This window comes from Emys orbicularis, chromosome 10 (genome assembly GCF_028017835.1).
Source record: "Emys orbicularis isolate rEmyOrb1 chromosome 10, rEmyOrb1.hap1, whole genome shotgun sequence".
Classification (NCBI taxonomy): domain Eukaryota; kingdom Metazoa; phylum Chordata; order Testudines; family Emydidae; genus Emys; species Emys orbicularis.
This window is the reverse complement of record NC_088692.1, coordinates 64,645,235-64,661,254: the sequence shown is the minus strand read 5'-3', so window position 1 is coordinate 64,661,254 and position 16,020 is coordinate 64,645,235. Positions and strand designations below refer to the sequence as shown.

At 42.4% G+C, this 16,020-nt stretch overlaps 1 protein-coding gene across 1 annotated transcript in view; it reads left to right on the top strand.

Moving 5' to 3' along the window:
- Positions 1–1,236: 1,236 nt before the first annotated feature.
- The window catches only part of TCF12 (transcription factor 12), a 315,099-nt gene continuing 300,315 nt past the window's right edge, over positions 1,237–16,020 (top strand). Inside the window, exons 1-3 of the mRNA XM_065412643.1 lie at positions 1,237–1,382; positions 1,795–1,891; positions 2,728–2,800. Coding sequence (XP_065268715.1) covers positions 1,811–1,891; positions 2,728–2,800 — 154 coding nt within the window. The 5' untranslated portion in view covers positions 1,237–1,382; positions 1,795–1,810. The remainder of the gene's footprint in view (positions 1,383–1,794; positions 1,892–2,727; positions 2,801–16,020) is intronic.

Below are 16,020 nucleotides of genomic sequence, written 5' to 3'. Positions count from 1 at the left end.
ATCGGTGCCAGCGAAACCCGCCCTCCGGCAGCGGCGATGGCGACCCCTCCTCAGAGTCAGCCAACGACGCGGCCAGGGAAGGGTTAAGCGTTAATCTTGTGGCTGTTCCAGCAGCCGCGGAGGGATACGGAGCCGAAGCCTTGAACGTGGTGCTGCGGCTCCGCAAGCAAAAAAATGTCTGCCTAAGGGAGCCCACAAGTTCCTTCTAGCGGGGGGCGGGGGTGGCCGGCTCTGCCTCCCACCCAGCGGCCCGGCCGCTCGCGAGCGCGGCCCTGCTGGGTTCGGACGTCACCGCGGGGAAGGAGGTAAATTTGGGCAGGGAGGGAGAAGTTGGAATAGAATCGGGGGTGGGGGCTGCGCTGGGGCCGCACTAAGGGCAGGGGCCAGAGGGGGTGCAGTGGGTCTTGCTGGTGGGTAGAGGGGGTGCACTGGGGGGCAGTGGGAGTGCACTGGGGGCAGGGGGCGTGCAGGGGGAGAGGGAGTGCACTGGGGGCAGTGGGTCTTGTTGGGGGGGCAGAGGGGGTGCACTGGGGGCAGGGGGCCGTGCTGGGGGGGCAGAGGGGGTGCACTGGGGGCAGGAGGCGTGCAGGGGGGAGAGGGGGTGCACTGGGGGCAGTGGGTCTTGCTGGGGGGGCAGAGGGGGTGCACTGGGGGCAGTGGGTCTTGCTGGGGGGGGCAGAGGGGGTGCACTGGGAGCAGGGGGCGTGCAGGGGGCAGAGGGGTGCATTAAGGGGGCTGTAGTGGCGGCCAGAGGGGTGCATTTGGGGCTAAGGGGCTGCTGGGGGTAGGGAGGCTGCAGAGGGGCTGCTCTAAGGAGCACAGGGCGACACTGGTGCTGGGAGGCGGGGGCAGGAGCTCTGCTGGGGGGTAGGGACTCTTCTGGGTCCGTTATCTCAGTCTTGTCGGGGGCTCTGGCAGGGCTGTAGCGGGCAGCAATTCTCCGGCTCGTGTTTTTGCGCCCCGGTCCCTGTGTATGGTCTGTCAGGAAAGGAAGCGCCCCACTAAGCTGGCGCTCCTGGGAGGACTGGAGCCCTGAGCACTCGTTAAACTCGCAGGGGCTGGGAATGCGGCACCGTGTGTGTCCCGTCACACGCCAGCCTGCTCGGCGCAGGGAAAGGAGCGAGCCCCCAACGCCACCTCCTCGCCCGGCCGCTGCACTTTGTGTGTGTCTTTGCGGTGCAAAGACAGATCGCTGGTTTCAGAGACTATTTATTGTTTGCAGCAGCTTTGGGGCTCCGGAGCTGGTAGTTACAGCAAATTGTGTGTGCGGATAAAGCAAATTAACCCGCTCTGGAAATCAGGCAATAACAATGCTCAAGCAGACATGGCTCTGCTGAGGCACATCCACAGCCCAACTTGTCAGCTCCATTGTTGCGAAAACAGTGAGTCACTTAATCTCTCTCTTTAATTTTCCAGCTTTTGCTCGGTTTATTTATCTGTTTATGCCTTTTACTGGCCCAGGGGCGACCTAACCCTTCCTGTCACTTCAGACTCACTTGTGTGTGTGTGTGTGTTTGTTGCCTGAGGTGGGTAGAAATTGAATGAGAGGAGAAAGGAGGCACAGGAAACTTAAGGAGAGTTGGCTAGTTTGAGAAGCTGCTGCTTGCTGATCTCATCCGTGTGCTCTGTTAAAGTGAGGCTTTCCCTTCGGATTCCCCCCCCCCCATCAGTGTAAGGGATGCGAATGCTTGAGCCCCCTTCTTTGTTAGGGACAGATCTGTCCGTGCACTGAGTGGTGTAGGCACCAGCCCAATGGTAAAGTGCTGCGTGTCTCTTTCCCTCCCTGTGTTTTAGGACTTAATTGAAGTGGATGAAGATGAATCCTCAGCAGCAGCGGATGGCCGCTATAGGAACCGACAAGGAACTGAGCGACCTGCTGGACTTCAGTGCGGTAGGATATTCTTCGAGGTCTTCTTATGGCTTCTCCACGGTAAAGCGAACCGAGAAGTAGGGGCGGCAGCCTGCAGGGCTTGGTTGGGTCCGACTCAGCCAATGTGCACACCTGAACTTTGATGTAATGTCTAGACTTCCAGATTTAATGCTCTAATACCAGCTGGGTCAATTGGTTTAACTGGTTAAAATCGGGCTGACCCGGAGATGGCATAATCTAATAATTAATCTTTGTTAAGACGGTGTGTGGGACTGATAGTTTGTGGGGGGGTTTCTTGTTCCTTTAAAGAAATGTAACTTGCTGGTGCCTGAAAGCTGCAAGGATCTCAGTTGATACTTTGTTTTGCAATCTTGGGTTGGAAATTACAGGCAAAGTATTTTCTCTATAATGCTTTTTATTTTTTTCAGACTGATTTTTCTTTCAAAATATATAATTAAAAAAAAAATAGAAAAATAGTGCCTCTTGCAAATTGGCTACTAATTAAAGTTATACAGTGCCTTTAGATCTCATAAAATAACAAGCTGTATATTTTGAGCAGTAGAATTTATGATGTATAATAAAGACTTTAAATTACAGTAATAATCTCAGGTTTTCCTGTTTACATTGCTTGCTTATACAATAGAGAGTTTAGTAGCATTAGTGAAACTGCAAAGATCATTCTAGATTACTTGTTTTATGGTTCTTCTGAATGTATGTCTTAAAGCCTGTTTTCTGGCAGAAATATAGGCCAGTGAACTGTCATATGTTGAATTTTTTTAGCCCACAGACAAGATTTATAAAATGGGGGTTTTGTTGTTAACTTAAACATCTGTTGTTTTTGTTTGTTTGTTTTGCAGATGTTTTCCCCACCTGTTAATAGTGGGAAAACCAGACCAACTACTCTAGGAAGCAGTCAGTTCAGTGGATCAGGTAAGATGCTGTTGAGAAACCTAAAGTTCAAGTCACTGAATTTAGATATTTTAGTTTAGTGGTTTTTTTTCTGCATACAAAAACTAATCATTCAGTTGTACACATGTGCTTAAATTTGACATAATCAAAATAATTGAAGATGCCTTATGTTGACCTACCTGATTTTTTTTAGTATAAAAGGCCCATAGTTGTCTTTCGTTGTGGCTTAACGTGCAATTTGTTTGTTCAATTCAGCACAGTGAAACATCAAGTATCTCTAGTGCTACAGACATGCAAGTTGGGTTTTTGATATATGTTGGGTTCAGAATGTCCACGTCTTGCTTTTTGTTTCAGTTTCGCTAAATTTGAGCTATGTCTTTGAACATACCATTTTAATGTGTTACCATAATATATTAATAATAATATATCAAATAATGAAATAAATCCTGAAAGACTTGTGAATTTATTTTAAATATCCATCCCTATGAAAATGATCAATTATAGGATTAATACTTTACTAAATAATGTATGTATAAATACAATCAGAGTGAAATAACTTTATAAATAAGTGGAAAAATTATGCATGTTCTAATGTGGAAGTCTAATTTTCTAATAGCTGCATCATGTTGATATAGCAGAACTCTGGCCGGTCGAACAAGTCTAATTTTTTCCTTCATTAATACAGAAATTTACAGAATGTGGAATTTTTTAAAATACACCTACATTTTAAATGCTTAATTTTTAAAGTCTTCTAGTTTGGCTTCTACAAAGAAAAGAGGCAAGATAAATTAGGTTGTTAATTTTGGTGTGTGTCAACATATTTATCAGAATTGTATACATTTTTAAACAGTAAAGGGAAAATGGTGCCTCTTTTGTTGTCTCCCCCTTTACCCTTCGCAAAGTTCTCTTTGGAGCCTGTTTTGGTACAGGAAATTACAATTTCCTTGTGCTCTGTATCCTTCTGAGCTTTGGCAGATACGATTCTCTCTCGTTTAAGCCTTGTCAATACTGCTATGAAAACCAAATATATTAACAAAAATATGTTGGATTTATTTCACTACTTTGTGCCTCTTTTGTTCTTTACTGAGAGAATATCTGCTCTATATTCAGTTTTCAGAATGTTGGGGACAAACCTGTAATATGAACTATAAGGTCAACTGTATAAAAGTCTTCATACTGCATAGTCCTCAGAAATAATAATCTTTTTTTAAAGAAACGATACTATTTACTCATGCAGTAGTGATGTTAATTACTTTGTGTATCTTGTATGATTAAAAGAAGGCTTAGTGTTTTTATTTTCAACAAATAAAAAGGTAACTTTGTGGCACTTATTAAATTAACAGTCAAGTATTTCTTTGAACATAGACTGTAATGTTGCCTGTATATTTTGTATATTGTTAGAGTTGCCAGAGCAGTCTAAATGTATTAATGGTGGCAATATTAAAAAACAGAGTTCTTGTTTAAACTTTTTTCTTGTATGATCTTGGATGATTTAAACTAGGAGATGGGGACTACTCAGTATCTTGAAAGTGAATGAAATTTGAAAAAAAATAAACACACAATAATCTAGAGTCTCAGAAGAATATATTTTCAGAAATTTCCTAAAATATATATGGGATTTTGATGTACTCATTGCATGTTAAAAATATTTAAGTTATTGTAATTGCAGTACAGTTATCTGCGTGCCATATGTTGGTTAAACAATCTTTCATGCAAACCTTCAGGTGAATCTCTTTCCAAAAATCTGCATCATAAGTGGGGTATGTAGCTTCCCCCCAAAACTATCCTACATCAATTGGGTACATCTTACAAATATAGCTAGTAAGAACTTGCTATGAAAATCAAATGTTACATGGTCAGGAATGGTCTAGATAATACTTAGTCCTGCCTTGTGTCCAGGGGACTGGACTAGAAGATCTCTTGAGGGTCCCTTCTAGTCCTACAATTCTGAGTCTTTCTTTAAATTTAAGAGAGGTGCAAAGTGACAGGGTTTGTATTATGGGAAGGACAAGGAGATGTTTTGTTTTTTGTTTTCCCCTTCTCCTTAGTTTGTTTTTCCTGGATAAGTAAATTTTACATCCATGTCAAACAATAAATATTTAGTGGTCAATATAAATCTTAAAAGATAGCATTCAGCGGTTGGTGATTCTGTTTCCAGGCCTGCTTCTAGGCAATGATTCTCCCAGAAAAGAGCGAACACCAAAGGGTTTAACCAGAAAAAGTACAATCTTTTCTTTTTGGGAAATAGTGTTAATGGTTGGTTGAATTTTTTTATTGGGAAGCCTAATCTTGTCTGTTGTGTGAGATCATCACAGAGATACTATGCATGAGGGAATTAATTACTCTGTCTCTCAAGCTACAACCTCAACAGAAGCCACTTCCCCATGAGAAGGATAATGGGATATTGTATACCAAACTATCACTTACACCATTCTCATGTAAGAATAACGACATCTAGTAATACTTAACCAGATACATTTTAATTCACAGTGTTTCTGGTTGTAGGGACTGTATGGTTATAGATTCTCAGTTCCCCACTGCAAAGCAATCTGTTATATAGATTCTGTGTTCCCTGTACTGTTACAGTGACCTCAGCCTTGACCTAGAGGGATTACTCTCTGCAGGACTGAGAGGTGACGAACTCTATATTAGCTCAGTTCTGGGACATGGTTAGATATCATAGAGATGCCTTTTTGAGAAGATTGACAAAGTGGAAGTAGTACAGGTATTTAATTTCTGACACCCAGGTTTAATTCTGCATTGTGATCTTGATTTAATTTTAAGAATATTCTGTAGTTTGTAGAATAAATGTTTGAACACTGTTTTTTTTTTTTTTTTTTTTTACTACTAGAGACCAAATTTAAAAAACAGGAAAGGAAAATATTTCTTCAGGTGTTTGCCCCTTAGGGGTATTCAGTACCAAGAAACACATTTATGCATGGATTTGTAAAACAAAATTTTTTTTTTTTACCATGGAGAATGTAGCTATGTCTAATTTTTAAAAGGCTTATTTATTTTTGACTTATACACAGAATTTGAGATGTAACCTTTTTATGTCTATTTGTTTGACTCTTTCAATGATTGTGCTTGCAATTATGCCTTTCTGGATTACTTTGTGAAGATGTTACTTCCTTTACTATTTTTCCATTTTTAAAATAATTAGCTTTTTCTCCTTTTTCCAAATGTCCTGTCTCCGCTGGGCTAGAGTGTTGTTTGTTTATTGAAACACTTCTTAAATTTCCACTTAAAATCTACTAAAATGAAAGATAAGTGTTTCAGGACAAAAAATTTAACCTCTCTGTGCCAGTCGTAGAAAGACAAACATAGCTATTTATGAGTCTACAAAGTTCTTGTTGAGATTTGTTTCAAGGTACAATCCTAGAAACTATAAATTAGAAGGGTGGGAAAATGCCTGCTATGTTAGTTTATTTGGTTGTTAATGGGAAAACTAACAAATGTCCAAGAATGTCTGAGTGCCTCTTTGTTTTTCACATTTTAGCTTCTCTAGGTGATGTGGATGGCAGGTGCAAGTTGACGATCTTAGTGTTGCAGCAAGTATGATATGATTTAATACAGCCATGTTTCAGTCATCGGTTATTACAAAAGTACATGTGTAACTGAATATAATAAAACAGCAAGTCAGGGTACTGTGACTGAAATATGATGTTTGGCAGGGAGGTACCATAGGTTAACACATGAATGTTGTGTTTTGGGATGTTAGAAGATAAGGTGTTTAGGAATTTGAGAATTAAACTGCTTGGTGGGTATGTGGAATTTGTGGGGTCAGAGTGTTTTTATTTTTGTTTTGCTTTTTGGTGGGAGGGGAGAGTTTGCCTTCTAAAGGCTCATCATTTGTGAATGAAAGCTACAGGTGAAATAAGTGAATCTGATACATCATGATATTTTATGACAGTAAATCATGTAACTTGCTGATAATGTCAAATAATTTAATCAGATTAGTGATGGGAATGAATATATTGAAAAAATAACCTGATACAAAATAAGAATGACAGAGTTAAATTGCAAAAATTCTTTGCTATTGCTGTCTCCTGCTAAAACAAAACAACCTCCTCTCACCCCCACACCCCCGTTGCTTTCATTCTCTCTATTTCTGCAGTCTCCAAGATAGAAACTGCTTACATTGCCCAGGACTTTCTGTACTGGAATTTAAATTTTTTTAACTAAAAATGTTTCTATGATAGCATGACAGCAGGAAGCATGATTTAGAATGTAGTAAAATGAATGGCCAGAGGCCCATCCATTAAAACCAGATAAGTCAAGTATTCCAAAGCTGGATGGCTACCTTTTACCTGATTCTCTAGTCAGAAATATAGAGGGACTCCCATTAAGGGCCATTTGTAATAGGCAAATGCTTGTCTTCTGCAATATATTAGTGTTTCTGTGGTTCCCTTAAATAGTCAAAATGTTGGACATCTGTTGCCTATGTAATTGGTTTGACGCTGAGGTCTTTGAGAAACATGTGCACACAATTGCAAGTGTAAAACTATATGCCCAAGTTGGTGTCCACACTGTGCATGCACACACAAACCTCTTCCCTCCTCTCTCCCTCTCCTACCCCCTGAAATCAGGTCAATGTGCACAAGATCATTTTCCTGCTCTAGTCCAAATGCCTATATATATATAATATATATATATATATATTTTTTTTCACACAGCAAACATGTACTCAAGCAGTTGCCCTTTCTACCCCTTTGCATGTTAGTCGAGTGGGTTTTAAAGGGAGTGGCTCGGCATAAGCAACCAACTAGGGGCCTGATCCAAAGCTTAATGTAGTAGAAGAAAAGCCTCCCATTAACTTTAATGTCCTTTGAACCAAGCCCTATGTGTTCAAACTGAATCTGCATAGAAATTTCTTCCGTAGCAGATCTAGTTAAATAAATAGCCAGTTTCACCAATTATTAAAACTCTGTAGGAATGACTTGTATCATCCAGGTTAATTGCCAGAGTCCCTCTTGAGGGTTAGATGAGCAATTCTTCATACAAGGCTCAGGAGATAATTGCCTAGGTGTGGTGAAATGATCCATAGAGAGATATTAGTTAGTCCATAGCATACCTTGCAGAGGAAAATATTGATTTTTTGCAAGCCAAACTCTATCTTTTAGTCTCAAGAAATATGTTTGAGGAGTAAAATAAGCAGGGACTACATTTCACCTATACATCAAAAGTTCATTGTTCTTAACCTTTCTAGCTACAGTCTTTATGAACAGAACTTGAATTCTTAAGGAGAACCAGTCCCCACGCCATCCTCCTTGGTGAAGTAACATCTGGTGAAGTAACCTCTCTGCCTGATCCTGTTTCCTAAATTCTAGGAGTTGACAGGTGATCCCATGTAGATGAAGAATTCAGCCCTAGAATGATAAACATGCCAGCCCATGACAATCATTCTCTTACTTACAAATAAAATGAAGAGGTGATAAAAGATCTTAAGCTTTGGGAATTTGGTCATTATTCATATTTTTAGTTGTCCAAAATACTCTGTGGTCATCATGTGTATATTTTTCATGAATTGATTGAAGGCATGTAAGTTGAATGCATATGTTCTATGCACCAAAGGTCTAGGGTTGCTCATAGAGTCATAAACTTTAAGTTCAGAAGGGACCATTATGATCGTCTAGTCTGACTTGCACAATGCAGGCCGTAGAATCTCACCCACTCCCGCAACAACCCCCTAACCAATGTCTGAGCCATTGAAGTCCTCAAATCATGGTTTAAAAACTTCAAGGTGCAGAGAATCCTCCAGCAAGTGACCCGTGCCCCACGCTGCAGAGGAAGGCAAAAACCCCGCAGGGCCTCTGCCAATCTGCTCTGGAGGAAAATTCCTTCCCAACCCCAAATATGGCGATCAACTAAACCCTGAGCATGTGGGCAAGACTCACCAGCCAGACACCCAGGAAAGAATTCTCTGTAGTAACTCAGATCCCACCCCATCTAACATCCCATCATAGGCCACTGGGCATATTTACCTCTAATAGTCAAAGATCAATTAATTGCCAAAATTAGACTATCCCATCATACCATCCCCTTCATAAACTTATCAAGCTTAGTCTTGAGGCCAGATATGTCTTTTGCCCCCACTGCTCCCCTTAGAAGGCTGTTCCAGAACTTCACTCCTCTGATGGTTAGAAACCTTTGTCTAATTTCAAGTCTAAACTTCCTGATGGCCAGTTTATGTCCATTTGTTCTTGTGTCCACATTGGTACTGAGCTTAAATAATTCCTCTCCCTCCCTGGTATTTATCCCTCTGATCTATTTTTAGAGAGCAATCATATCTCCCCTCAGCCTTCTTTTGGTTAGGCTAAACAAGCCGAGCTCTTTGTCTCCTTTCATAAGACAGGTTTTCCATTCCTCGGATCATCCTAGTAGCCCTTCTCTGTACCTGTTCCAGTTTGAATTCATCCTTCTTAAACGTGGGAGACCAGAACTGCACACAGTATTCCAGATGAGGTCTCACCAGTGCTGTCATAAACATACAGCTAAGGGTAGCATAAAATCCCTCCTTTACCTGTAAAGGTTTAAGACACTCAAATAACCTGGTTGGCACCTGACCAAAAGGACCAATGAGGGGAGAAGGTACTTTCATATCTGTGTGGGAAGGTTTTTGTTTTGTCTCTCTTTATTGTTCTCTCTAGGTCAGGGAGGAACCAGGGCAGGAAAAATACATCTCCTAAAGCCACATCTGAACTAAGCATCTAAGATTACAAATTGTAAGTAATAGGAAGGAAATGCGTTAGATTATCTTTTATTTTAGCTTGTAGATTTTTCCCTAGGCTAAGAGGGAGGTTTATTCCTGGTTTTTTTTGGTAACTTTAAAGTTTTGCCTAGAGGGGAATCCTCTGTTTTGAATCTCATTACCCTGTAACATTACCTTCCATCCTGATTTTATAGAGGTGCTTCTTTTACTTTTTTCTTTATAATAAAGTCCTGTTTTTAAGAATCTGACTGGGTTTTTAGTGTCCTAAAAACCCAAGGGTCTGGTCTGTGCTCACCTTGGGTACCTATTTGGTTGGTATATTATTCTCAAGCCTCCCCAGGAAAGGGGGTGAAGGGGTTTGGGGGTATATTTTGGGGAAATAGGAACTACAAATGGTCCTTTTCCTGAAACTTTGTCTAACTCATGTGGTGGTGGCAGCAGCGATACCATCCCAGGGCAAGGAATTTGTGCCTTGGGGAAGTTTGTAACCTAAGCTGGTGGAATATAAGCTTGGGGGGTCTTTCATGCGGGTCTCCACATCTGTACCCCAGAGTTCAGAGTGGGGAGGGAACCGTGACAAGTGCCTTGTATAACGGTACTAACACCTCCTTATCTCTACTGGAAATACCTCGCCTAATGCATCCCAAGATCGCATTCACTTTTTTCATGGCCATATCACATTGGCGGCTCATAGTCCTCCTGTGATCAACAGATAGAGGAGGAGAAGGACCTTGGACTGTTACTTCTAACTGATAAGTCCCCAGCTTATTGGGGGGGAGGGATAGCTCAGTGGTTTGAGCATTGACCTGCTAAACCCAGGCTTGTGAGTTCAATGCTTGAGGGGGCCACCTAGGGAACTGGGGCAAAATCAGTACTTGGTCCTGCTAGTGAAGGCAGGGGACTGGACTCAATGACCTTTCAGGGTCCCTTCCAGTTCTATGAGATAGGTATATCTACATATTATTTTACTATTATTATTATAACAACAAAAATTCTTGTTGTTAATCCCTAAATGCATGACCTTGCACTTTTCACTATTAAATTTCATCCTATTACTATTACTCCAGTTTACAAGGTCATCCAGATCTTCCTGTATGATATCCCGGTCCTTCTCTATATTGGCAATACCTCCCAGCTTTGTGTCATCCGCAAACTTTATTAGCACACTCCCACTTTTTGTGCCGAGGTCCGTAATAAAAAGATTAAATAAGATTGGTCCCAAAACCGATCCCTGAGGAACAACTCTAGTAACCTCCTTCCAGCCTGACAGTTTACCTTTCAGTATGACCTGTTGTAGTCTCCCCTTTAACCAGTTCCTTATCCACCCTTCAATTTTCATATTGATCCCCGTCTTTTCCAATTTAACTAATAATTCCCCATGTGGAACCGTATCAAATGCCTTACTGAAATCGAAGTAAATTAGAGCTACTGCATTTCCTTTATCTAAAAAATCTATTACCTTCTCAAAGAAGGAGCTCAGGTTGGTTTGGCATGATCTACCTTTTGTAAAACCATGTTGTATTTTGTCCCAATTACCATTGACCTCAATGTCCTTAACTACTTTCTCCTTCAAAAATTTTTCCAAGACCTTGCATACTACAGATGTCAACATGAACAAAAGCCTTAGATTATACATGCGTATTGCTTATTTAGTAATAGGGGCTATATATAGGACTCTGTAAAACATCCTTAAAGCCAGAAGCAGGCAAAACTTATCTGATAGTTCGCCTTGGGCCTGATGTACCCAAAACTCTGCCCATATTCACAAACCTTCTTATGAATGTGGTGAGAATTCTGGGCATGTTTTGTCCTGGCCCTTTCCAATCGGAATACCTTGTCCCTACCCCCAGCAGATCTAGATGATGGTGAAGGTGTGACCTGGGGGGCCTGAAAATCATCTGATTTAGAATTGGCATGTTTGAGGATTTCATTCTGGTCCACTGCCCCTGCCTGTGTTTGAGAGTCTAGCAAGCAGGCTCACTGCAGTTGAATTAGGGGCACACTGCTTACTTGCTCCAGATCTTTCTTGAATTTGGAAGATGCGGGGCTGGGCATAGGTTTATTTCCTGGCTGCTTTCTGGAAGACAGGAATGATGGAGTGGGCTAGTTAGCTGGCCACATAAGGCTGCTTAAGTAAAGGGGTACTCCTGGAGGAATTCTATGCCACTGTGCATGCCCAGAATTCATGTGTCCACAGAATTTTTTTCTCCCCCGCAGAAAATACATTCTGCCCCAGAAGTGCTGCAGTTCTGCCTTTCTCCCACCAGAGGACACTGTGGTGCCAGTACATGAATGCAGCAGGCTGTTCTGGTGCCACAGCAGCCTCTGGTGGGCAAAAGGCGGAAGTGCAGCATGTCTGGGACAGAGTGTATTTTCTGTGTGTGTGTGTGTGGGGGTGGAATTCTGGGTAGGTGCAGTGGCACAGAATTTCCCCACGAGTAGAAGTTCATCACAGCACCTGGCCCATGGAGCCAGGTTAGGATAGAGTGGGGCATATAAGGCTGCTGGGTGTGTGTGTGTGTGTGTGCGCGCCACAGATTGGGGGTTCAGAATGGCTGGGGGGGGCAGACTAGGGTGTGGACTCAGGAGCTAGTAGGGTGACAGCATTAAACCAGGGGCTGAATGGGAGTGGGGGTGCATGGCCACATGGGGACAGGGGAGGTGGGCTGCATGGCCCCATGGGGGTGGGGGAGGAGACTGCAGGGACCCATCAGGTTCACTCCAGACTCCTTCCCTCTCCCTTAGCTCCTCCGTTACCCTTACACTCCCAGCCTTTGCACTGCTTCTGATGGGTGCAGAAAATACAGTTTTGTATTGTAAGTTCATTATTAATATGCCTAATAAGGAATCTATTTGTCAAAAAAAATGACCAGAATCTTTTTTTGGTCTCTATTGTTACAGACATACTTGCTGACAGATATTTGAAATAAATTACCAAAATAATTGAAACTGGCCTGATTATATTGTGTTATTTTGACAAATTATGCAGAATTTTGAAGAACTTTTAATTTTTTTGGTGTAGAATTCCCTCAGTAGTAAAGGGGGCAGAGAGGGTTCCAAGTCCTGTTGTGGGAACAAATAGAAGGAACTGCTCATCTATTTTCATATGAAAACAGAAAAACTCTTGCAGGGAATTGTTTTATGGTTGCATGAAGCACTGAGTTTTGTGTGAACCTGAAAGAATGCCATCTGGTTTTGGTTTGTGAAACTCCTGCAAACTGAAACTGGTGTATATAGCACAGCCCTAGTTATAAGGCTTGCTACAAGTTGGTGCATGGAGTAGTCCAGGGGTCGGCAACGTTCGGCACGTGGCTCGCCAGGGAAAGCACCCTGGCGGGCCGGGCCAGTTTATTTACCTGCTGACGCGGCAGGTTCGGCCGATCGCGGCCCCCACTCGTCGCGGTTCGCCGTCCCGGGCCAATGGGGGCGGCGAGAAGCGGCGCGGGCCGAGGGATGTGCTGGCCGCAGCTTCCCGCCGACCCCATTGGCCCGGGACGGCGAACCGCGGCCAGTGGGGGCCGTGATCGGCCGAACCTGCCGCGTCAGCAGGTAAATAAACTGGCCCGGCCCGCTAGGGTGCTTACCCTGGCGAGCCGCGTGCTGAACGTTGCCGACCCCTGGAGTAGTCACTGTAAGAAAACAAAGAAAGAAAACCATTCACACATCTAAATGGTTTCAGCATGATTTCTGTGTTGGGCTTGCATAACTAAAACTGCCCCTCAGGAGCCGACATGCCAAACCTGTGGGGAAAAAAAGCAGAAATTGGGCTTGTTTTTGGCTTAATTGGCTTGTGATTTGCCTGTTGACTAGTTTTTGGCTTGTAGCTTGTTGCTTTTTTTTTTTTTTTAATCAGCTTCTAGCAAGCAGGCGCAAGGGTGGCAGGCCAGGGGCAAGCAGGGGTAAGGGGGGGAGAGAGTCGGGTGCACAGCGGGCCCAACACAGTCCCAGACTGCATGCCGGGGGGATCTAGTCACATAGTGTTGGGGTTCTTAGGGATTGGCTTGTTTTGGCCTTGTTTTGAAATGGGATTAGCTTGATTTTTGGCTTATTGTGAAAGTCGGGGTGCTTATTTACCACGTGAAAGTTAGCAACTGTGCTCGGGAGTTATGAAAGTTACCAGACCAACTAGTCACACATAATAGTTAGGGTAATTGGTTGACCAGATAACTAGATCTTCACCACTTACTCCTTGTGGGTGGTTACACTTTTGAAAATGTAGCTTTTTTTTTTTTCTCCTGTCCAGTCACCCTGTGTTGAAGTCTGAGCCTCATGCCAGTCAAGGGAGGAATGACTTCCTTGCTGTCTCCTGAATATGTAGCTTCAGAATGTATAATAGCACTATGTCTCCTCTTTAGATACACTCTTCACAAAAACTGAAGAAAACTATTATTCAATGTATTTATCACAGTTCAAGCCAATTGTGCCTATATTTTCCCTTCATTGTCCAGCAAGGGCACCCACTCTAGGCTTCTGGCTCCTCAACTGTCACCTCTCTTGGGCGGAGGCCCGCATCTCTCTTCTTCCTGACTGGGGTATTTCCAGACTGCGCAGCTCCCTGCCTACACTGTGAACTCCCAACCAAAGTCAGGTTGCCTAAGCATGCTTTACTTTTCTCCTCAGAATCAGTGAACAGTGTAATTGCCATAGTTAAGCTACCATACATCTCTTTCTAAGCAATCATATTTATTCTTAAGGTAAAAGCATTACAGAGAAAATGTATTTTAAAAAAAATAAAAGAACCTACACACATGCTACAAATGTTACCAGAGATCACCCTCTCGCTCTGAAAGTGCTCTGGTTGGTGATTAGTTCTTCAAACCCCACATGGGAGATTTTCTTGTGGTCATAAGTTCATCACAACTTGAACTTAAAGTAAGTATTCTCATGAGTAAATCAGTTACTCCTTTATACAGTTTCTGTTTGAACATTCCTCATGTAACAGATGATCAGCAGATGAAAAGTCTCCCCCTCAGGGCGAAAATTCTGAGGTTGAGTCTGTAGATGGGAGTTGGCAATCCTCTTGTCCCAAGTACTTCCTAGCAATTTCATTTCACACATATTGACCCAAAAGATCATTTTGTGTCTGCTTCATTGTTCAACATAGTCTTTTGAAACTCTCAGTACTTCCCAGGGATTGCATTAATTCGGTCTTCCGCCTAAATAAATTCCATGGAATTTCACAATAATACATAAACATTTACATTTTTAATACAATGAACTCCTAAAATGTTAAACTTAATTCAGGAAGGTTAAACTTAATTTAATAAGTTTTGTCCAGGAAATTGCCATAACTGTCATAGCATTGACCTGTAAAATATTCTTTTGTTAGAAACTACTGTGCCTTGTTTTGGCTATCAGATGACCCTCATCCAATCCCCAGATGGCACTGGTACAAATTTACTCTGTTCTCAGTGAATAAATAGAGTGTGGGATGGTGTATAGTAGTCTTGCAAACAAACCCAGACATCTCTAAGCTTCTCTCCAAAATGCCCATTTGTGCCTTAATGTGTAGAAGACCTTCATGTAAGAATGGTCATACTGGTTCAGACCAAAGGTCAATTTTAACCCAGTATCCTGTCTTCGGACAGTGGCCAGTGCCAGGTGCTTCAGAGGGAATGAACAGAACAGGTAATCAATTGATCCATTCCCTGTTGCCCATTCCCAGCTTCTGGCAAACAGAGGCTAGGGACACCATACTGGCTAATAGCCATTGATGGACCAATCCTCCATGAACTTACCTAGTTCTTTTTTGAATCATGTTATAGTCTTGACCTTCACAACATCCTCTGGCAAAGAGTTCCACAGGTTGACTGTGCATTGTGTGATGAAGTACTTCCTTTTGTTTGTTTGTTTTTAAACCTGCTGCATGTTAATTTCATTTGGTGACCCCTTGTTCTTGTGTTATGAGAAGGAGTAAAATAAGGACGTGTTATTACTTTCTCCTCACCAGTCATGTTTTTTTATAGATCTCCATCATATCCCCCCTTAGTCATCTCTTTTCCAAACTGAAAAGTCCCAGTCTTATTAATCTCTCCTCATACAGCAGCTGTTCCATACCCCTAATAATTTTTGTTGCCCTTTTCTGTACCTTTTCCAGTTCCAGTATATCTTTTTTGAGGTGGGGTGACCACATCTGCATGCAGTATTCAAGATGTGGGTGTACCATGGATTAATATAGAGGCAATATGATATTTTCTGTCTTATCTGTCCCTTTCTTAATGATTCCCAATGTTCTGTTTGCTTTTTTGACTGCCGCTGTAGATTCATAGATTCTAGGACTGGAAGGGACCTCGAGAGGTCATCGAGTCCAGTCCCCTGCCCGCATGGCAGGACCAAATACTGTCTAGACCATCCCTGATAGACATTTATCTAACCTACTCTTAAATATCTCCAGAGATGGAGATTCCACAACCTCCCTAGGCAATTTATTCCAGTGTTTAACCACCCTGACAGTTAGGAACTTTTTCCTAATGTCCAACCTAGACCTCCCTTGCTGCAGTTTAAGCCCATTGCTTCTTGCTCTATCCTC